The following is a 24,242-nucleotide window of genomic DNA, read 5'->3' as shown; positions in this document are numbered from 1 at the left end:
ACCTACATACACAGCCGAGGAGAGCACACAATGCACATTGCACACAAGTTAAAAACGGGAGTTAAAATCTCGCATTCTGTGGTCGCGCGCGCGGCGTGTAAGCCATGTTGTAATATGACGGGACTCGTGTGTCTCGTGTGGGGTGTCTCTTATCAAGGATCTGAGGGTGTAAACTGTCAACAGGTGAGCTGTGCTGGCTGGTGCCGCTTGTCAGGATCCCTGGCGGAAGGGAGGCCGTCAGGGTGAAGTTAGGAGCAGGGGAAGGACTCTGCCGCTGTTTAGTACGGATGTTGCAGTATACTGTCAGCAGGCTGGGGGAGTGCTCTTACTTTGTATCATATCTCGATATGATTAGTTCATTAAGGTTACAGGGGATAGACTGGTGGTGTGCACTGTGCATATTATAAATATTTCCTTGAAATTTGAAAAATGTTCCACTGGTCAACGACCTGTCTACACATAATTTTTCAGTTATCTTCAAAAGTTTTTTCCCGGTTTCTTTATTAGGTACAAAGTGGTTAGGTAAGCCCATAGTAGTGCGGAGATTTTAAAGTTTCTGACACCCTGTTCATGTTTGTAACTAACTTACTAAGTTAGATTTAAGGTGTCCACAAAAAGGATTCTCATAATTACTCATCTAAGGTTTACATTAAAATCATTTCAAAGAATGAAGAAAAGTTCAACTCACCCCTGTAATGATTCGATAAAACGTGAAATGTTCTTCACATCGCATGCTCTTAAAAAGTCCTGCTCAGTCGTGACATTTACACAAAAATTACATTAAATAAATGATCCTCACAGAGTTACACATTCTAACCCCAACTTTAAAATCTTTAATTTGATAGACTCCCCCTGTTGTCATTAAATATTAAATATATACAACGTAAACAAAATACACGATAAGCATCATACGTATTATTGTGTAAGTATATACAAAATAATAAGCTCATCCCATACATTGTAAAGTACAATCATTATCTGCATGTCGAAATTAAAATACAGGATTAAAGACTTTGTTGAGAGGCTACTACTACTACTACTAGCTGGCTGGTGCTACTCGACTGTGTGACAGGTGTCTCGGTTCAAGAAGACAGAAATTTCGGCGCTAAAACTTCTCTCGGCAAATCATGACCCCAAATTAAGTTTTTTTAGGGTTTCATTTGAAAGTGTTACCTGGTAAATAGTGGGATGATGAGTCCTGCCTTTGAAGATAAGTCTAGTTGGTTATGTGTAGGGTGATGTCATGCGTTTTACACGGAACTGATCAAAATATTATGTCTTCCCGTCCGGGTGTTCTTTCCTTCACTCCTTAATATACTCCCTAACTTGATTATTTAATTATTATCTCATTTATTAACTTAATTTAAGTTAAGTTCAGTTCTAAGTATAGTTCCTAAATTCATTCGCCCCACAAAAGGAGCTTCCTTTAACAATACACATATTCTATAACCCTTTTCCTCAAGTTCTTTACAATAATATTGTGTATGATACACAATACACTCATGATGTGAACACAGATCAAACTCTGATCGAACTCAGATTAAGCTCAGATTAAGCTCAGATCAAGCTCAGATCAAGCTCAGATAAATCACAACAATAAAATGTACGTTTGTCCGCGTTGTTATATTTAGCTCGTTATCTACACATGATAGCGGTTCCGAGCGAGCGCACACATATTAGCTGCCTGAGTAGGTGGATATTACACTTATTGTTGGAGTCAGCTATAATAACATTATACAAAACATTATTTGTATAACATTATATATTGTATATAATGATTTTATTCTTCAGTCACTAGTACAGCCGAAATTAGAAAAATGATCTTACATCCCTTCTGCTTTCTTTAAATAAAGGGACAGAGCACCTGGTGCTTTGAACAATGAAAATACATCAGTGATTTGTTTATATTGTCAACTTAGGGTGGATTGTTATACATCGTGGAGAAGTCTATAAAATATACCATATAATATACGACATGTAGACTGTAGAGTATACAATGTGCAGGTTAGAGTCTACAATGTGCGATGTAGAGTCTACAATGTGCGATGTATAGTCTACAATGTGCGATGTAGAGTCTACAATGTGCAGGTTAGAGTATACAATGTGCGATGTAGAGTCTACAATGTGCGATGTAGAGTCTACAATGTGCAGGTTAGAGTCTACAATGTGCGATGTAGAGTCTACAATGTGCAGGTTAGAGTCTACAATGTGCAGGTTAGAGTCTACAATGTGCAGGTTAGAGTCTACAATCTGCGATGTATAGTCTACAATGTGCAGGTTAGAGTCTACAATGTGCGATGTAGAGTCTACAATGTGCGATGTAGAGTATACAATGTGCGATGTAGAGTCTACAATGTGCGATGTAGAGTCTACAATGTGCGATGTAGAGTCTACAATGTGCGATGTAGAGTCTACAATGTGCGATGTAGAGTCTACAATGTGCGATGTAGATTGTAGATCTAATGTCAAACTCTCCTGTCGGTCGGTTTGTATAGGAAGTAGATGAGGTATTAGTATTTACACAGTATAATCATCTCTCCCACGTGTTTAGGTGTTTCAATGTACATGTTGTGTAGTATGCCATGGTATGTGAGGTATGCATGTGTGTTATTTTGGTGTGGTCTCCGGAATGTAAAATGTTACATAATATTTCCAGGACCTGATCTAACTGTACCGGTTAATACTGTATCCCTCATGATCAGGGAGTTTTAACTAGATCTGTGTTGTCCAATTGTAACTTAAATTTGATTTAGATTCTCGTAACAAGTCGTTTCTCTCGGAGTACACAATTCAACTTGTACATGTAAACGTGGAAACTTCGCTGTAATTACATGGAGATTTACAGCTGAAATTAAACTTAGAAATTATCGAGATTATAAGCAACTCAAAATTGACATGGTAATGGTAGTTAGAGACAAGCCTGAATTTATCGAATTGTTAACCACGCATTTTATCAAAGCTATCAATTCAACATTTCCTGCCGGAAACATTATTACAATTCCAAATAAGCCCAAACACTTGGAATGTTTCCAATCATTCCTTTATAAGGCTCACAAAGATCCTCATTCTGCTACCCTGAGCTAAATGTAACCACTTTAAGGAGCTCCTTTATAAAGTTTCAAGCAGCGCGGCTCTTTGTAATGAGACCTGCTCCTGTGTGTAAACTATCGCTAAAACACCTAATTACCATAAAAACCAATAATATTATGAGTGTTTTTGTCTACTCATCAGTTGTTTGACAGATTGTTAGTCAGGGAATTGCCCGCTCTCATCTCCCTATCTTCTCCTCATCTTACTCTTCTCCCCTCTCTCTTTCTCTACATTTAAACAAAAGGTTTACTACTTCCCGAGTATTACCCGCCATTATCAACATGAGTTGCACAATGTGTAATTACCACAAGAACGGTAATGTTTTGAGCCTACTCAGTTGTTTTGTAGACAGATGATTAGTCAGCGTGTCGCTCCCTCGTCTCTCTTCTCAGCTGAGTCCTCCTCTCCCCTCTCTCCTTCTTTCTCCTCCCTTCTCTCCACATATATCATGTTTCAAACCATGGTCCTTTTTTCCCGGAAACTGTATTTGGGTTAATGTATTGGGATGATGTATTGGAATGATGATGATGGCATCTGTAAAATGCAAATGTTTGGTTTGAGTAGTATTCTGATTTTTGGTGATTTAAGCATAAACGCACTATTATCAACTATTAGTAACATTAAGAATTTATACCCTCTCAGATCTCTGAGAATTAAAGGCGAGTGGTGGGGTGAAGTTACAAATGATCACATAATTAAAAACAGTCTTTGTAGATTATACAAATTACAGTCTTTGTAAATTACAAATTACTGTCACAATTCACACAGTATCCGGACAGCAATCAGTACTGAGTAGTCTAGTGGGTGTTACACAGATAGCTCCCGGACAATATCTCTTCAAGATGACAAATTACTCTGCCACAATATGTACTAATAATATACTGATGATGTGACAGAAATGGATAATGGATGTTGCGATTAAATACCAGTCCACATACCATACATTGCACTTGTCACGTCGGGTGACCCCAGCTATACGTCGGTTGACCCCAGCTATACGTCGGGTGACTCCAGCTATACGTACGTCTTTAGCCCAGAATATCTACATGGAAATTTCAGTAAAAAGATATTCCGGTAATCATTACATTTTCAAATTTATCCTGTAATTCGCGTGACATAAAGCTTGGTCACGTGATTCCCACATTCCCGCCCCCAGAACAATAACGTGTGTTGTATTCCCGATATGTTGGTGACCTCACACCGTTAGAGGGGCGCTGCATCCCACATGAAGTGTTCAGTGCACCCCCCCCCTGTAGGCTGTGTAGAGAGTGTACATCTCACTAGCGGATCTAGCTGTGGTCAGCATCCAATCATATTATGCTACATTGAAAATATTTAGATATTATTTGATCCTTGCTGGCATGTTTAGTATTAATACCCTCCTGATTTAGGGGTGGGGCGGTATCTGGTATCTTACTAAACTTTACATTCCCATTTGTACACAGGATGTGATATGGTTGATTTCAGTCCTTAAACGTGTGTTCCTTAAAGTTATCTTTGATGGTCATTAATAAACTTGGTATATCAGGTAATGATACTGTTGTCATAGAACCAGTGCTCAAATATCGAGAAAAGGTTTTGCGGTTTTATGTCTAGCTCTCTATTTGTAACCCTCACCACTACAGCTGACGCTATGTCTCCTCAGAAGGGCACGCTATATTTTATGTATAGCACGGAACATTGCCAGTATCTGGTCCCTATCTGGTCTATAGCATAGTACTAAACTTTATATACTACTAATTACACTGGACGTGATAAAATTAAATCACGCTGATATTATTAATAGGAGTCGAGTCCTTAGATTTTTGTTATCAATGTAGCGCAAAAAGGTGATAATATTTGATGATCATTAATTAATTTGGTACATAAGGAAACGATACCGTTGTAGTGCTGAAGTTTCGTGAAATCGTTGTGTGATTGCTCCCTATTGGTAACCTTAGCGATTACTGACTATTCGAAAGAAAACTCTGTGTTTGATACAATTTGATAAAGATTAAACTGAACGGTTCCCGAGCTCTACCATACATTTTTATGTCCCGGAAAGTGTATGGAATCTTAAGTATGCTCTCGTATGACGCCTAAAGGTCATCCAAAATAAACTGTAGGAACAATTAGGTCCCATTACCTGATTGGAAACTCTCGGGCACTACATCGAACGAAGTAATACGTCTATAATATGACTACCTGAATATCTTCATAGACTGAAGAAGTAGCGTGTATGATGTCATGTGCTTTTCTCACCAATGTTACCAGTTTTAAGGAACCTTACTGAATATTGTGTATGTCTGACATGTTGATGTGGCTATATTTAGGATGGTATTGGTTACTGTAACTACTCAACAAATATTGATCAGAAGTATAGTTACCTGTCATGCGAGATGAGTTGGTTTTAGGGACGTATGTTATCATTACGTTATTTCGTTTTTTGAAATTTTGCGATAAAACAGTCATCACACAGCAATAATCAATATACATGTTGATTGTTGAAAGTGTAGCAGTAAAGCAGTGGTGCCCCTCTTATCTGGAGCACTCTAAACCGTAACCCTGAATAAGAAACTGTATTATAAACCTGTTTTATAACCTGAGCGTCAAGTTATAATTATAACCTCTGGTTTCAATGATGTAAAATAAGATAACTTGCTCTAGCCCGACCAGTTGTGGCTGATAAGGAATAAGGATAATACATTCCCACTAAGGCCACTAAATATAATACGTTTTGAGTGTCCCCAGACGACTGATAATTAGCTGAACTGGACTAATGTTTGAGCAATCACAGAGAAAATACGGAGATTAACACCAACAAACTCATGAGCCTTAGATCAACCAGATCCTATGTTTTGAGTCAAATAATATTTTGTGTTATAATTTACTATGTACTATTATATTATGTGATATAATAATATATACTGCAAGCTCATCTAGTAGTAAGCTGCTTGCACGTACTTTGCTTACTCGCTAATGATTACTATGGGCAATTACACTGGTATCACTCACACTGGTTGTAGGGTGCCAGATACTCTAGATATGCTAGATATGCTGGTATTTGGAGAATACTGCACTGTGTTCTGTGTTGCACGAATAGTAATTATAGCCCATTGTTGTAACTTAAAACACGGCTGCTGTGAGGAGATTTACTAGACTTAGTATCTTGTACTATCATTGTATCAGCATCTGTTTTTATTTATTATATATTTCTAGCTGATTAAAGCTGTTTCGCAAATCAATGATTAAATGTGTCTACAATTATTACTAATTATCAGTATGATAACAATGTAGCAATGTGAGCATAACATCATCACAACATAACTAGGTATTAATAGTATAAATATTCTCCAAGTACACTCTAAGTATCTCACAAGATTGACACCTCATGACTGGGTGGGTTTGATTGAAACCCAGTTTCTAGTAATGATGAATGTTTCCTACCATCCTACCTTCCCTTCCTTAGTACATTACCGCAGACAACCTCTTCCTTTCCCAGTCTTGTCACTGTGTTAATCACATGACACATTGTCACGCTCAACAGTCGTTATATAGCACCGCCTTGTTCCTAAATCTCTACTCACACTCCAAGTTTAGCTATTCAGCAGACACAGCTCGATGCAATGTTAACCTGAGAGGAGAGAGGAGGAAATAGCCGGGAAACAATGAGATTTAAGGAACACTCTTTCTGTTGTTATCTGCGATTAAAGTTTGTTTGTATTTGTATTCCTCATATAATAATATTGAATATAATAATATTGAATTGGTTCTTTGTATCGAGCACTTCCTCTAGAGTAGAAAAGTTATTTTAGACCAACAAGTTTATTTTTAACAGCAAACTTTTAGCATTTATGGATATTACAATATGGATAATATGGGTAACTTTCTAGACTGTTAAATTCAAGTACCGTTAGACTTGAAATAAAACGAATTTGCCTTGCATTGCTTGTTCGCTTTAAACAAGTTTATAACTTAGTTTTAAACATAGTAACCAAGACCCAAGTAACAATGGTCTTGTCAGATATTGTTAACAGCTCATGGATACCCCCGTAAAGATAGAGACCGAGTAGTTGTAACAAGTTACACTCATAAGAGGTGATCTGTCACTTATCTCCCCAGCTACAAGTGATGACGATTTGACACGATGATTTGACAGTGTTACCACCCGAATCCCCCCAAGTTTGGGAGAGAGAGAAGTTATACACAATCTTCTGAAGCACTTTCAGAGAGTAAGAACAATCCTCCCACACATGACACGTCCAACTATTGTGCGCGGCTTATTGTCTATATTACAAACCCTATACAGCACTTTTTATTTCATTAAGTCAGACGTATATTTATACCATATAGTTATAATACAACATCTAACAACACATGTGTTAAAGCTTGTGTTGTGTCTCACAACATTATAACACACACAGACAACCCGGGTACGCTACTCACTGATAGAGGCCCTACTTTACCCAGGAGTAGTGATCTACAGCAGCTCTAGATTATTACACTGAACCCGAACAAGTGCTGTGAGCTGCTGTGGTGTCCGTACAATACCTCATAATCTCAACACATGGTGTGCCGCACAGTATTGAAGCTTTTTAACACCCAATGTTGGGCACAGAGAGAGAGAGAGAGAGAGAGAGAGAGAGAGAGAGAGAGAGAGAGAGAGAGAGAGAGAGAGAGAGAGAGAGAGAGAGAGAGAGAGAGAGAGAGAGAGAGAGAGAGAGAGAGAGAGAGAGAGAGAGAGAGAGAGAGAGAGAGAGAGAGAGAGAGAGAGAGAGAGAGAGAGAGAGACGCTGGTTATAATATAGTGTGCCGCGCCACACCATCAACTGCCTATAAGGAAACTTCTAATAATTTAGATAATTTAAATTTGCACCTGCACTACAAGTGAGTTGTGCACTGTTCTCCTACGTAGTTACATGGAATTTTGTAATTGTTATAATTCCACTACCGCTCAATCTATTATCATGTGCGCGTTCAGTAAAACCGAGACGAATAATTACCAGCACTTAGCACCCGCGACGTGCTAAGTGCGCCAATGTGTTATCGTGTATATGAGGAGAGAAACTGAAATTTATTTCTAATAATAGTCAGCATAATATTCAAATATTACAGGAGTCTGGAATGTCTTGCCTGCAGCCAAAAAAAGTCTTAGCCAAGTTTAAAATGTCTCACCTTCTGGTGTAATATCTTAATTGGACGGCAGTTTTAACCGATGTCACCACGACAGACAGCAACCTGATATGTGAGGAATTTAAACGAAGTGTTAGTGATCTGGTTATATGTGGGAAGATTATTAGATTAAGTGATGATTGTACACGTGATCAGCTGATGATTGGACACGTGATACAGGATAAGTATGTGCAGTGTAATGTGTCGAGTTTTGGTGACTGTTGTTGAGGTCTTCACTGTGCATGAACGTTTAGTGGTCAAGTGTTATTAGGGAATTATAAGAAAAAGTCGTTAGTCAGCGTTTTCAAAACACGTTTGAAGCTCAACATTTTTAGACCGATGTGGAATTTGAGATATAGTCTAAAATGTGTAAAATGTTTTAAGACTGATGTTACCAGAGACGCAGTATCAGACTGGTATTTTTAAACCGGGACAAAAGCCTATCAATTCTCAACTGCAACTGTTATCCTATGATTTCGGAAAATAGGTCAAACGAGTCACTTTAATTGCACTATTTTGACTATTCTCACCAGAATTCAGCATATTCCCGTCTGAAGTTTGGGGTTATATATAACCACTGCCTCATTCCTAAAGGCTAAATACTACTCAAACTCCAAGTTTAGGGTTAGTGGGGCGCACTTCCTGATGATATTACGATTAGGAAGCACTGCCACAGAATATGAACTGTATCTTATGAAGATGTAACTACTGCTCGAGATCACATCTAATTTTAACTAAACACTCAGTCGGGTAACCAACTAAACTGGCCTCTCATTACCACAGACACCAGACACTCCTCAGACACCGCGTCATGATGTGATCATGATATCAACCAGTGTACTCTTGTGTGTATCTAGATATTATCTACCAGCGTGTATCTTGATGTTATCACCTGTAGACTGTTACAGACTGTGATACGTTCCTTATCAGACCATAACAGCTGTTAATACTTCATTAAACCGGGGAGCCCCTTATCTCTGAGAGTTACACACTGATGGGGTTTATTATCACCGCCGTGTGCCCTGATTGATGATTTATATGAAGCGTGAGAATGTACTCTCTCTAGCTGGTTATAAAAGATTAAACTAAACACGTGATACTCATTACTCTAATACTAAATACACTGTAATACACTGAGAGTATAGAACCTAGTTTAACCTAGTATACCTTCTAGTATTACCCCTGTACAGGAAGTCCCCAAATTGAATTAGATGCCTACAAATGGTGTCTGATTGACATTAGTAGAGGTTTGGGAAGTGTATGGTGTTTTGGCGGTGTGGAGATAACAAGTTGAGTGAATTTGAGAAGTTAGGGAGTTTGAAGTGTTAACCGGTTGTGTTTCATGTGTTGTGTTTAAATGGTGTGATTAATTAATAGGACGGTTCCAAAGAATATGGGTTATTTTTCCGTGGATAGTTATAATCCAGTGCACTTAAATGTTATTAACAAATTCATCGAAAGGATGTTTAAAAGGACTCAACTACAAAAAATGGGTCCCAGCCAATATTGCGCTTCAATTATTAAGCTTCTTATCATTTTATGTAATTTAAGTCTTATGACGTCAAAATGGAATTCCTTTTTATCAGTAGAAGTTAGAAGTTTGAATTTTGTACACTTACACGTATTTACGAGAAAAGAAACCCACAATTTATAACTTTGACGTCAGGTTTATTCTGAATCTGCTACTACCTCAAAATTTGTGGTCTTATCTAATAAAATCTAGCCATTTAGAAAATGTTTCCTTGTAATTGAATCTTGCAGTTAAGCTTAATGTAGTTTCTTTAAACTGTGTTGATTATATTTTGAATACTAACTCCGCATAGTAAATGTATTTGCACATTAACTATGCCGAGTTGGAATTCAAAATACAATTGAGTACTTAAAGTTACTCGTCTAATATTTGAGAGTTTTCAATCAATAAGTGGAACTTCTGTTAAAAATGTTTACACCAAAGCAATCACTCTGCAACTTTAATTACTGTTTATGTTAACTTTATGTTGAAGCTAACTTTACCAGAACATTCCAGATACATACTTAGGTTACATCAGAAAATACATGTTTTCAACATAGTGAGTAGTCATTGGATGTTGTGTACACAACAAACATTAATAATTGTTAGCAAAACGTAATACAGCATAATTTGCAAGATTTGCAAGATGTCTTTCATACAAAGATTACCGCTCTGACAAACCCATAATACCTTGTACACACCACTACACCAGTAATTTAAATGTAAACTTCACCCAAGTTGGCAGGGTACCAACCTGCAGGCTGTGTCTTGTGGTTTACTTTTAAACATTGCGTCTTCAATATTCATGAGCACAGCATGTAGTAGTAGTAATAGTATATGACTTACTGACTGACTTAAGTCGGCTTCTTGGTCCGAGCAGCTACAATTCCTCGCCACACGTCGCGGTCAAGCATAACAGATCTTATCTCTTCAACACAGGAAAGGCTGGTGTCCTTCTTTAGCATGTCCAGAAACGTAAGGTGGGGCCTCCCCGGTCTCCTGTATCCATGCTGAGCGTGCGCGTCCCAGAACAGAAGTTGGTGTGCCAGAAGGTCGTCATGCCTGCCTACATGTCCAGACAGTAATAGTATATTCATGAGTTCAAATGAGCTGCTAGACTGTTATAAGCGGGACTAACTAATTGTTTGGTGTCTACAGGGTGCCACTAATATAAGACGAGTAAAGACTTAAAATAATACGTATATAGTACAGATCTGAAAATTAACATTTTCTCATTTTGTATTCTTGAAAATCTATTCTTCTTTTGTTTGATCAGTAAATGTGTAAAATCAGTAATTCTGTTTTTATCATTTAAAATGTCTAACGGGCAATTCCACCGTGACGGACACCACGATTATGCCATTTTTTAAAGTTCAAACGAATGTTGTGCTCAGGATGTTGCTTCTTTATCAGCTTAAACTATTTATTAGTCCACATTTAACCTTTCTATAGGTTGTGTGAAAATTTCAGACCCCTACCATTATTACTTTCTGAGATAGCACCCCTGTGACGGACGCGACTTAAATATGACACTTTTTTTGGGTGTCTACTCAGAAGGTACTCAAATCTATCTCAAAACGTTATCTATTATCTCTAATTTGGACATGCAGTGATAGAAAAAGGTTTAGGGATTTCTGAGATACCATTTTTTTGGAGATTGCTCAGTTTTTGTTTGCGTGGCGCCATTTTCAAATTGTGACGGACGTGACTGTGACGGACACACGTTTTTTTTTCAATTTCTCCAAATCTTCTATTTGACACTTTTATCTTGTTCAGTGACCTTTATTCTGTATTTATGCCAATTTTTAGGCCGCTAGTACTTCCACGAGGTCTGCAATAGCCAAAATCGTCCATTTTGGGCATACGCTAGGGTATCAATCTAGGGGCAGCAATTATTTCTCTACTTGAACAAATTTATAACTCTGGTAAAACATTCATCTCTGTTCAACACATCACACTGTTGAGACCATCTCCCAAAAGTTTCATTACTTTAGTGTTTAAAATGTGGAAGATATTGAATTTTTACTTCAAAAATATGCGAAAATAGGGTAAAGTCCATTTTTTGTGCCTTTTCCCCTGAAAAAGGTTAAGGCAAATAAAATGGCAAAACTCAGTAAATTCAATTATTGAATTGCATATGATGTTATTTGATAGTCTAGTCAACATAGTCAAACCTTATTTGACTTCAATTTGTCCTGGTTTTAGTCAAAATAATGGAAATATGGATAAAAATGGCTAAAAGTGAGCCGTACGCCCATATATGGGCATATACAAAATTATACACAACTCAGTCATTTTCTGTCCAATTTTCGATTTGACAACACCGTTTTGTTAAGGACGGTATCAGCTTTAACAAAACTGCATTTAAAGTCTGTTAAAAGATCTTTTGGAGCATTTTCAAAAAAATGTGACGGACGCGACAAGTTGGGACCCCCCTTCCAAAATTTTTTTCTTAAAAGATACAAGCCTGATAATTTTTACGGTACTCCCTTACCTTCAGAAGAGATAGGTTACAGTGGTTTTTTGAATATAAATAGCACTATGTGGCTCTGAAAAAACTTTTTTGCTTAATTTTGTGACGGACGCGACACCATCTTTGTGGAAATTTTTTAGAAAAAGCATTTGAGTAACGGTTTTGAAACTTTGCATAGCTCTCATTCTTATGCCTATGCTTAAGTGTATGAAATTTCATAGAGAAATATTGCTGCATACCCAAACTATGGCCCTTTGAAAATTTGAATGATTATTGTCATTTCCGAGTAGTGTTCCTTTGAATGAGAAAAATCAAAAGTTAATGCAATATGAAATAAAAATCTTTTGTTGACCTGTAAGGTTAAGAGTCTAATGAACATAATTTAACCAAAATTAGGTGCCTATCTTAACATTTTTCATTTTCACCAAGTGGAACCTTACCGTGGAATTGCCCTAACCACGAACCAGAAATCAGTTTCTAGTTTTGCTATTGTTTAGATAATTACTGAACAAAATTTACTGCAATGATTTTGTACCTCGGTTCTGGCCAGCAGCTATGTCAAGTAACACAGGACATTAAAACTTAAAATATCTTTTTATCACGTGATAATTTCTCACGTGACCTCATTTCAGATGTTCTAACTGCAGTGGAGTTAACAAGTTTTGCTCCTGGTGTCCACTTGAAGGGACGTGTAGTAAGGAGGCGGATGCTATCTGTGTTGAGTACAAAGTTACTGTAAGTGCTTAATAATTATTAAGTGATTTTTGTATTTGTCTTATCTTTCATTATTTAATAATGGACAGTGACATTCAAAGAAAAAGGTATATTTTTCCATATCCTTAACCTCACCAGATATTTCTTTTCCAAAAATGAACTGGAAACAAGTTGACAAATCGACTTCTTCCAGGCCCCGGAAAACTGTCCAGCGATAACGGAAATACAGCCTCCTAAACTGTCACGTGATACGATAAAAAATGTTGTCGTAAATGTTGACTACCTTCCCGAATACCAGGTTTTTGTTTATTTCAGGTTTTATACTTTGTTTAATGTTACAACCTTTACAGTTCGTTTTAAGCGTGTGTACATGCTAAACTGCGTTGAACAATTTTAAAACAGTTATTTCGAGTTAAACACTAATGATCTAGAATTCCTTCTTACAACTATTCGAATTTTCAGTTTAGGGACGTTTATCAATGTATGATATCCAGTCGTTTGAACAGTTCGCTAACACGACTCTTCAAAATCTCCGATTCATCAACGAATGATACAGTTTTCTGTGATGGTGTTCAGGTGAGCAAGTTTTTACTTTTCAAATCCGCTGACTTATACGAATTGTTAGACATGTTGTGTTGGGGAATTGCCAGAAATTCTCCCTTAACCTGAAAATTGTTTCCGTTTGACATCAAACACTACAGAACTTTCACCAGAAATGTCAACTTGATTTAGATAGTGGCATTGTTATTGAACCGCCAATTCGCGAACGCGTGGAATTTGCCCACTTTTACGGAACGCGCGTGTAGTATCTGAAATATTAAAGTACGATGTTTATGCAATATTACACGTACGACTATACTGCATGCTGCGCGCGCGCAGCATAAACTTGATTATATAGCTCAGGAGTCAGGATCCAGGTTGTCCCCACCCGTTATTGAATTGTTGTGTTATGTTATGGTTATTAATATGTAACGACTAAAGAACAGGTCCTTGTATATGCAATGTACAATCAGCTCACTATTTAGAATATCGTCAATAATGTGGAAAATTCATTAGGCTCTCAGTGTAACAATCTTAGCCGTCACGTTTTCGAATTTAGCAAAGTCTGCGATTGTAAAAAATGGTTCTCAAAACTCATATCTATAAGTAGAGTACAAATATTTTACTTTTACTTGTTCACAGGTCGACCAGGAGTTCCCTGAGTACAATGCAAAAGAAAGTAAAATCGACATAAGCATCGTCTATGGGTCAGTTTGCCAAACTTATTGAATTTTATTTCTGTGTCATAGCAGCTCTATTAATAATGTTGTTATCGAATTTTCTACTCTATTATGCTATAATTTTTGACTAACTTGATTATAATTTTCAGTGCTAAAGGTGATAACGCCGGAGTGATTGTTGTTGTAAGCCAACGTGAGTATGAAGTCTTAAAGTTATAACCAACTAACAGTATTATTATCAATAGCTATCTTCATGGAACTAACACGTGCTATTTAATCTAATGTTGTTGTAATTCAGTGACAGTATACGCATGTGGACTGCTGGCAAGTGACTGCGTCCAGTGTGTGGGTCTCTTCAGCCACGCAGAGTACAACTGTAGGTTCTGTACTGACCGATGTGCTTATTCTGGCGAAACTATTTGTGAGGATGAATCTATCGCCGAGGACTCGACCAAATGTTTACTGAAAAACACCGAGATACAACAGGTTTGATGTTAAAGCTTTTTGGGGATCATAGACATTAATTTATTTGTAATTTGTCTCTGGGTAAAGAATAGAATCGAAGTTTACACAGTAATAATTGAAACCTAATATACGATTCAATGATTCTCTTATACGGAGCTATGCAGGATAAACTAAATCGGAAATTTATTCTGTTAACATAAAAACCCTTCTACGTATATATGATAACGATATGATAATATGGTTATATGGAAATAAGTTAAATATCAATGTTAATACAGATGTAACATTTAACATAAACTTTGACATTAGAGTTGTAATAAATAACTGCATGTTATCCTAGATAGATATTTTTTGAATTAACATAAATAAGCATCAAAATTGTTCAACCCTTTGCATAGAACATATTATAAGGCATAACATTTAATGATGTTATGGTTATAAATTAATATCTGAATAAATAAATAACGCTATGTATGACATCAAAGCACGTGAAATCATGTGAATGAACACTATTGGGTTCTGATAATCCTGTGGTAAATAAATTGGGAGTTCTACCTTAGTTGAAACTCCGCAGTAACACCAGTGATTCCGGTTTATGAGGATTGAGGGTTCCTAGTGACTGGGATCTAAACTGTAGTTTGTCTTTGTAATTGCGTATCCGGCCGTCTAGCTCTAATGACCGTGTTTACATACACTTCCGGACCAAAGGGGCTTCTCACCCTCTGTACATCCTTTATAAAGAAATTCCTTAACTTCCACAGTGTAAACTTCCTGAAACTTTTGTTGTTTCCGAAATATATTATAGGATTGGAGAAACTTGGGATCATTTTTAGACATAGGATGGTGCGGGCAAAGTATTTGTTGAACGCCACCGGGTGACTGTTTGAGTAGAAATAATGCCAGATAAATAATGGTAATGTGGTTAGAAGAAACGTTACTGTCACAAGCATCACACTCGCTGATTTGTGGAACCTTTTTTGAATTTCTATGCTGAGTTGAAACTGTGTTCTAATAGCGATCACAATCAATATGACATTCGCCACAATCATGACTATTGTTGGCACAAAGTCAAAAATCGCAAATGCAGCTTTTTCAAAGATCATGTCCGCAGTCCTCCACGTAGAATTCAAATACAAGTCAAACTGACACTGTGACTGAAGGCTCGAATAAGCTATAAATCCAATATCTTTGTTATAAAATGTTACAAAAGTTGTCCAGGAGGGAACAACCAGCAAACCCAGGAACACCCCGCCAGAAATGAAAACTTTCTTACGAGGTTCGATAGGCCGTGATGAAGCCCGGAGTGGGTACATACACCTGCTGAGTCTGTTCAGAGATAGTAATGTAATCAGGAGGACGTTTGCGATAAGAAATGTGTACTTGTTTGCGAAATTTAGTCGGCAGAGGAGATCGCCTAGGGGCCACTTATTGTTGTTCATGTTGGCTATCACGGAGGGAAATATAATGAAGACGCCGTGTCCAAAGTCCGCTATACTCAGTGTCTGTATGATCCAAACCTGAAAATATCTAGAATTATTGATCAGGGTTATTTTTGATAATAACTTCTTGTTTTGATTAAACCATTAAATTTTTCCTGATGTGTCCAAATATTTCGATAGAAAACGTTCGGAGTGAATGGCGGCACGGTAAATCACGGCACGGTAAATCGGGTTCTTTATACTGTACCGAAGTAGCGTCCAGTTTAATAGCTCGGTGATATTTCACGGCGTAGATGACCCAAACGTTGCCGATAGTGCCCAAAGTAAAAGCAAGAGTAAAGATGATAGTTATTAGCACTTGAACGTACGTTTCCCTCTCATCAATTTCGATTGTCCCTATCATTCCTGAGATTCCCTTCGAGGATGTAAGGCTTAGGGTTTAGTCACAACCTAGAATTACAAATTATTTAAAAATCGTCTGTAAAATAAACGGCATATGTTCTATTGAACTATTATTTTGAATGCAGCTGTCGAGCGTAATGATACAGTGGACGCTGCTTGTATCTGACACCAATTGCAAACAACATTAAAATTTAAATTATTGATAATTTATATACTGGTTTTGACGATGGCGATCTTAACTCTTAAGGTGTTCAGCTCTGGCATTTGATGATATTTATAATTATCGATCACATGACTAGTGGTGCAGCTTATGCCTCTCCATCATTGTTCACGGACTGTTGGCGCTAAAGCGGTTGAGGACTAACCGTTAACACAAAGCGTACAGGAAGAGATTTTTTAACTCATCAAATTCAAAGTTTCGTAAGCCACGCCCAATTAAGCTAGGAACTCAAATTGTTTGCACACACTTGCATACATCTGAGTTATGACCATTTCAAAATCCATTGGATACGTGATCTCTGCACTCAATCAGGGATCCGGCCACTCAATCTATTCATGATTGATTGGATACCAATAATAACTTTGCTAGAGTCTAGACAGGAAAACACCAAGTTTTAGGATAATTGAAATCAACTAATCAAAATTCCCTTACAAAAACAGTTCAATAATTTCAATTAAGATGTTTAAATTGTCGTCCCCCAGCTGCAAGCACCTTGCGGCACCGCTTCTTTACACTTCTTTACTCGGCACTTACGTTGCAATAAACCTCAGCTCATTGGACATAAATTCGCGTTCGTTAAAATGTGCTGGCCATTTATAGCTTTAAAAACTGTCAATAATGATTAATGGCTCTACCATTTTATTTTTTTAATTATACATATACCGTGAGATATACAATCGAAACTCTTTTGGCTGGGTCGAGTGCTTTTGTGACCTTTTTATCAATACGAAGAAATTAAAAATTGGCAGAAGAATAAAAAATGTAGGTCCCGAAACTTGGACCCCCGAGTGGGGGTGTCAAAATCGCAAAATAAATAGTTATTGTAGTTTCTTGACACCATTTTAGAGTTAGACGGGTTCCTGCTAGTCTACTTCAGGCACGGATAATACACGCACAGCTAATAATCTTATGTAATGAGGTTCTATTCGATAAAACCAAAGGCTACCAGCAAACATATAGAAATACTAACTAATAATATATGGTATTTATTTGATGCAAACATGTCAAAAGTTATGCATATTACGATGGTGTATAGAGTCATTACATACTCTAATGAACTGGTAAAAACGAAAACAAAGTCAACTCTCAAACAATCTGTTTACACAATACAGCTTGTAGTCAGCGTAAGAATCAAAGTTAAGAAGCACCAAACAACTTATATACAATACCATGTGACTTCGCCGGATCGCTCAATCGAATTAGCGATTACATGCTGATTGCTGCTATTCTAAAAATATATTCTAAAAATACATCTGTAAAGTTGGAAACAAAGCCGAAAATTTGATTTATGATAAGATCTCTTCTCTTTTTTACGAGAATTTGCTGTCATCAGATCAACTCTAATTTGATTAAAGCTTAAAATGTAGTCAAAATGCGATAGAAATATTGATCGTCTAATGTGATATGGATTCCAAACTTCATTTTTGAGTCGTTTCATCGACCAATCACGATCACATTGAATAAATGGAAAATCTGTTTTTAACGTCACTTTGTACTCTAATTCTTTCTCTGTTCCACTAAGTGATAAATCTTTGTTATCAGTGTTACTTAAATGTCAAAGTTTCAAGCCAAATGGAATTCAAGCTAAATGGGTAAATCAATCTCTCTTTCGATCCTTCACTTTACTAGTCCAGTAATCAATATTAATACCTTCAGATTGTACCAGATTGGAGCCCAGGAGAAGGAGGTGTCCCGATTACTTTAACCGGTAAAAGTCTGGCCGTAGCAGCTCAGACTATCGAGATACAGTTCATAGTTCCTGATGGTATTGGTTCTGGTCGGACTATCGTCTGTCAGGACTCCACGATTATAGACTCGACCGAGTAAGTTAATTTTGAAGTACTGGAAATGATTAAAATAATAAGATCAGTTTTGCATACGAAACTATTGAGTTTGATTAACATGGCTCTTGAAAATAGCAACATATTAATAAACTGGAGATAATATATTAATTCAGTAGTAAGATCAAGGTTAAACTGTTATACCACTCAGCTCAGCTGGTTTTGAGTGGATAGCTTGTCAAACGGGACAATCAATTGTACATCTGACAATACACGACTTAATCAAAAATTCTGAAATGTGATTTTTCCAAAATTGTGTAGGAAGCTGACAGTTGTTTGCTATGGAATGTTCAGCTGATTAACAATAGATTAACATTCATGAAACTTCAGGAGTTTTTGAAAATCCTTAAAAAAGTCGTGACCAAATTTGAAATTTCAAACTTTGATTTTATTAAGGGTCAAATCTGCCGTTTTCTTACAAAAGTGCTTAAAGACCACTCAATAATCCGACGTTTTCAAACACTTTTGACACATTTATGAATTATGACACATTTTGGCATTTTAAGCGTTTCAAATGGTGGTCGTTTCTGGACGCCAGCGATTGGTTCTAATGGTCTCTGATGGTTTTCAGGGATAGATCTTGACTCAAAAAAGAAATTTGGGTTAAAGAATTCAGAATTTCAAAAATGGTCTTTAAGAGCATTGTCAGAAAAACGGCAGATGAAAACGGTTGCAATAATTTTGGAATTTTATGTTCCAACAAATTCACAGATTTGTATTCTACCAAGCTCGGGGTAGAAAAATCAAAAATGGCAAACCGCGAAATTGCTCTATTATATATCAGAATTCAGACGGGATAAAAGAAATAAGCGGAGCGAAATCTGATACTAATCGTTTCTAATTTGGCTTATGACCACTTACTGATCGCAAACTGTCACAATTCGTCTATTAATCCTCGAAAAGCCCCAACTTGGAGATATTTGAAGCAAATCGGGTATAATCACGTCTCTGCATCCAAGCCCATTCAAATTCTGAGTTGTTTTTTGAAGTTTTGACATGAGCTTTTAAATGCGCTTAACTGAAGCTAAATATAAAATAATAATCAAGACAAAAATACGTTCTATGAGATGTTTATAAATATTCACATCTATAAATAGATGTGAGTACTGCTGGGGAGGTGACCCTCAAAAGAGGGATTTTTATTGGCTAGTAGTCAGTAATAGTAGTACTGACCATTCTCTTCTCTCCAGGCTGCGATGTATCACACCCAACATCATAGAGGAACTAAGTCTGGTGTCCCTGTACGATGCTAAATCTACTACCGTCACTATTCAGTACTCGGGTAGTGTGGCTCCCCACAAGTCTGACAAGGAATTCTTGTTCGCGGTAACTTCTTCCCTCATGTGTTTGATCTCATTTGCCCTCTAAATTTTGATAAACGAAATAAAAGTACGATTGTGTTCCTCATAAATTTACCTATTGTAAATCTTGGACGATAAAGTTGATAATCCCTTGTTGACATGACCACTCTTACAGCCGCTGGACATCTCCAACGTGATCCCTAGCAAAGGCCCAGAGTCAGGAGGAACTAGGATCACAGTGAACGGGACTAGGATTTGTGTTCCAGATCACACTACTGTGACCATCGGGGACGGCAACAACTGTGAGGGTGTCAGGTATGTAAACCACGGACTACATAACAAGGACTACATAACACGGACTGCAAAGAATTCGTAACTGCACATAGACAGTTAAATACTTTATAAGTCCTTAAATGATTTATAATTCCATGAACTTCCCTGCCAAGAGCATTGTCCGCACTTTAGTTCCTGCTATTACTGCTATTATTTTTCTACATTCTAGAGAAACCATTATCATTCGGGAACTCACGCTAGTGAGCTCCACTTGATACTCGGGATTTTTTACATTATTCGTAGAAATCTGTGAATAGAAGATTTTGGTAAGGGCATATTAATGGAAATTTTGCTACTCATATGCCAGCAATATCCGGGAAATTGATCTGCCGAAATTGGAGGTCTGAACAATTTTCTGAATTAAATGTTGCTTATTAAGTGTGCAAAATGAAGCGATGCTATTCACTGACAATATCCTAATTGAACTGTGGCGTGGCCTCAATAGTCCACCTACTAGTGTTAGCTTGATCAGGATCTTAACCTGACCAGATATATATTTACACGGCACGCAGACGGGTCTATTTCAGAGCGGTATCTATCTGATAAGCAGCACTGAGTGCCCTGGGCACGAGTTGTCTGTCTTTGTGTGGTCCCGAAGCGAAGACACAAAGACAGACACCTCGGGTCTATCTGAAATATACCCGTTTGCGTGCCGTGTCTATATTATATATTATCTCTAATCCCGGCACTTCCCGGCAATTCTCACTCAAATACCCTGACGACTCTATAATAGCACAACACCTCTAACAATACCTCTACTAACAATAACACCAGTAACACCAGTAACACCTCTAACAACACCGTCCCCCTTTCAGCTGCAACATCACATCACAGTCCCTGGAGTGCATTGCCCCATCAGGAGCTGATAACCAGACAGTGACTGTGTACCTGGGAAATGCTAACACCACCGCTAGCCAGAGCTTCTCCTACGGACCTGATCCTGTAGTGGACTTGGTCCTGCCTGATTGTACTCTTCTCCAGGGTACGTAGTTAAGTTAATGATCGGTTTATTGGTCACTTTCTTGTGTAGTAGATTCTGTTCTGGGAATGTGTCACACAATTTACACCTTATTTTCAGTCCTAAATCCTACTTCCCGTACAAATGAGTCAGGGAGGAATTGTGTAGTGGGTTATGGTAGTTACTTAACTAATTACAATATATGTTGCTACGTTAAAACACATGCTCTGTAATTGGCAGTAGTGTGATCTAATCAGGGTCGTTCGTGATCTCATTATTTATTTTTATAAATTTCAATATCACCGGATTTGATTATTATATTACAGGAACATGTTGACTCTCGCATACCGTGCCTCCTGTTAAAAAAAACCCCGGATTATTTAGTTGGCTTCAAGAGAATGTAAATTTACTTTTTCGAGAGCTCTTAGTAACGAGTTTGTCAAGCCTCTTAAGTTCCACTCTCCTGATGTCCTGAGTGTTGCTAGAGTTAGTCCTGATAGTATCGTACTAGATATATAATAGATACTATCTAGAGAGTATCGTAACCAGCTGTCACCAAGTGGCAAGTAGAGAGATAGTACAACTAAAACAGAAGAAATGTGTAGTAACATCACTCGCAAGTGTACATTATTATATGGGCTAGAATAATGATATTAGCTAGAAAATAGCGCCAAGATTTCTGTTTGGGTCCCATTGCTGTTATTATTAATTGTTAAACTTCATATTATTATTAACAATTGAAAATTTGCAGGTGGACTGAACATCACTGTACATGGAAGTAACTTTGACATCATACAAAGCCCTCAACTGGTAATAAATAACGAGAACACCGTTACCAAGAGAAGCGCAAGTTATGACGTCACGTGTGGCTCCGATGACGTCACGTTTATTGAGGCTGTGGAGAGGAATGATAGCGAACTTGTGTTCACTCTTCCTGCTAATACGTCTGAGTCTTACAGTTACAGCTTCAAGATGGACGGGGTAAGTGCTCTATAATCCCCTCAAGTTTACAACACGTGTTTATCACATGACTTTTAGACTGTAGTAGTCAGACTGGACGGTAAGCTCTGTAATACCCAACTTGTCAACTTGTTTCAGCTGTTTAATGTCTTCAGAATCACCTCAATAAATGTTACATAGATTTTTAGTTTTAAATGAAAGTCTAAACTAGCAAATCAAGAATTTATTAAGCAGATGGCTGCTTTAAAGAACCGTACGCATAAATACGGCCGTTACCTTAGTAACTTAGCAACTTTAGTAACTTAGTAACTTAGTAACTTAGTAACTTTAATAATAAACTTAGTAACTTAGTAACAACACCTACAATCCCTCAGGTAATAGAGCTCTGTCAGACTAAAAGAATAATGACCGTCCTGGATTCTCCAACTGTTATCAGCAATAACTTTGATGGTGGGATGAACAACACTCTGATTTGTGACATTGGGTCACCCTGCCACATCAACATGACCATGACTCAGATTCACAGGTATGCCCTTTTAAACTAATTACAACAATACAAATCTATTACATTTATAATTGAGGTACTGATGATGAACGAAAATATTCTGCCCATGTTGTAAAGATTTGGTATGTGCTTTTTGTCGTTTGACATGCTAAATAACCCGTAATTATATTTTGTGCAATATTTGAAAAAAGACAAAAGGCTGAAAAGTTAGAGTATGTTTTCCGTTTTTATTAGCTGTAAATTTAGACACGATCCTAGTCAATACCAACATGGTGACAATCTTTGGGCATTCTGCCAAATAAAAATAGGTCTTTACTCTTAATCCAGATTTAAATGTGTAAGGTATGCGGAAAGAGTGGCCCAGAATTGACTGCTCCAAGATCTAATGAAAACAGTATGTTATGTACTTACGCACTTGCTCCACAATGAGGGTTGTGTAAAGCGTATAGAAATAGGTGCAGTTTTAGTGCAGCTATTGAAGTGGGATTTAAACGGAAATGAAAAACTACGGATTGTATATTACAGCCATCACGGCTTTGCCATGGTGTTAGTACAATATCTTCAATATGTACTCTGTACAGTGTCCTTTAATGCACTAGCTATGTGAATAACTTTGGGCAGCTTCCTGTTTTTAAAACTGATCTGACTGTATTTACACGTACGCAACAGAAATTATTACTAAGCCGTTTATACTCAACTTCACTTAAACATTGGGAGGTTTATTACTCGTGCAAATCCAATGCAACAACGGACCAATCTCAAACGCTACCCCCATGAAAGACGTACACTTACAGGGTCGACTAAATAATATGACCAGTATGATTTGCCGGATATATTTATAAGAATGGGTATAATTTGGTAACTTGTGGTAACTTTTCCTTCTCACGAGGACCCCTGCCTAGATTAATAACCTTGTACCTGTCTGACTCATGTATTAAGTAGTCCAGAAGATATTGGGACATTTGTATGAACACCTTATAAGACAAATACTCGAAAGTGTTTAAGTAATAATGCAAATTAGACGTCAGGAAATTTATTAAAGATCGAAATATTAAAGCATATTCAAAAACCTATAACTGAAATTACAAATTGCTAAGTACAAAATACAAAATATAAATTTCAATTTGACTTCGCTTTTGTGTTATAAATATTGTATATACCTTTTAAACCATCACATCTGAAGTGTTAAATACTTCTTCGTTAACATGGCAACTATCTTGTGCACGCAAAGTACAAAGCGGTTTTGAACTTCATATATGAAGTTCAAAACCGCTTTGTACTTTGCGTGCACAAGATAGTATATTATATACTTCTTCTGATTGTTTAGAGTTACTTAAATAATAGATACAATTTCCACACTTAATGAACAGAAGGAATGAATAAATTCTAAATTTTTCTTATTAAAATTATTTTCTACTGGTCAGTGAAACGGAATTTTATTTAAATTGCCTGATTTGTCCTTCATGGACCATATTAATTATAGTCGGAAGCTCGAATCAGTAATTTATATGAACAGCGATATTGTTTATTACTCGTATATGAGTAGTATATCATTGGATCAAACACTGGAACGTTCATGAATTATATAATGTCCAAATGTAAATGTACATTGCTCAAGTTACACTGGTAAAGTATTTATCATATATATCTTTTTTGGTAA

The 24,242-nt window shown here is 37.1% G+C and overlaps 1 protein-coding gene across 1 annotated transcript in view; it reads left to right on the top strand.

Moving 5' to 3' along the window:
- The window catches only part of LOC134815857 (plexin-B1-like), a 46,822-nt gene that overhangs the window by 5,249 nt on the left and 17,331 nt on the right, over positions 1–24,242 (top strand). Inside the window, exons 7-18 of the mRNA XM_063824444.1 lie at positions 12,857–12,959; positions 13,132–13,236; positions 13,401–13,514; positions 14,121–14,185; positions 14,308–14,351; positions 14,457–14,644; positions 18,341–18,507; positions 19,716–19,851; positions 20,002–20,141; positions 20,975–21,141; positions 21,869–22,098; positions 22,452–22,603. Of these exons, the coding sequence (XP_063680514.1) occupies positions 12,857–12,959; positions 13,132–13,236; positions 13,401–13,514; positions 14,121–14,185; positions 14,308–14,351; positions 14,457–14,644; positions 18,341–18,507; positions 19,716–19,851; positions 20,002–20,141; positions 20,975–21,141; positions 21,869–22,098; positions 22,452–22,603 (1,611 nt within the window). The remainder of the gene's footprint in view (positions 1–12,856; positions 12,960–13,131; positions 13,237–13,400; positions 13,515–14,120; positions 14,186–14,307; positions 14,352–14,456; positions 14,645–18,340; positions 18,508–19,715; positions 19,852–20,001; positions 20,142–20,974; positions 21,142–21,868; positions 22,099–22,451; positions 22,604–24,242) is intronic.

The sequence above is a fragment of the Bolinopsis microptera genome, chromosome 5 (assembly GCF_026151205.1).
Source record: "Bolinopsis microptera isolate Bmic1 chromosome 5, MBARI_Bmic_1.0, whole genome shotgun sequence".
NCBI lineage: Eukaryota > Metazoa > Ctenophora > Tentaculata > Lobata > Bolinopsidae > Bolinopsis > Bolinopsis microptera.
This window is presented reverse-complemented; position numbering and strand designations above follow the sequence as displayed.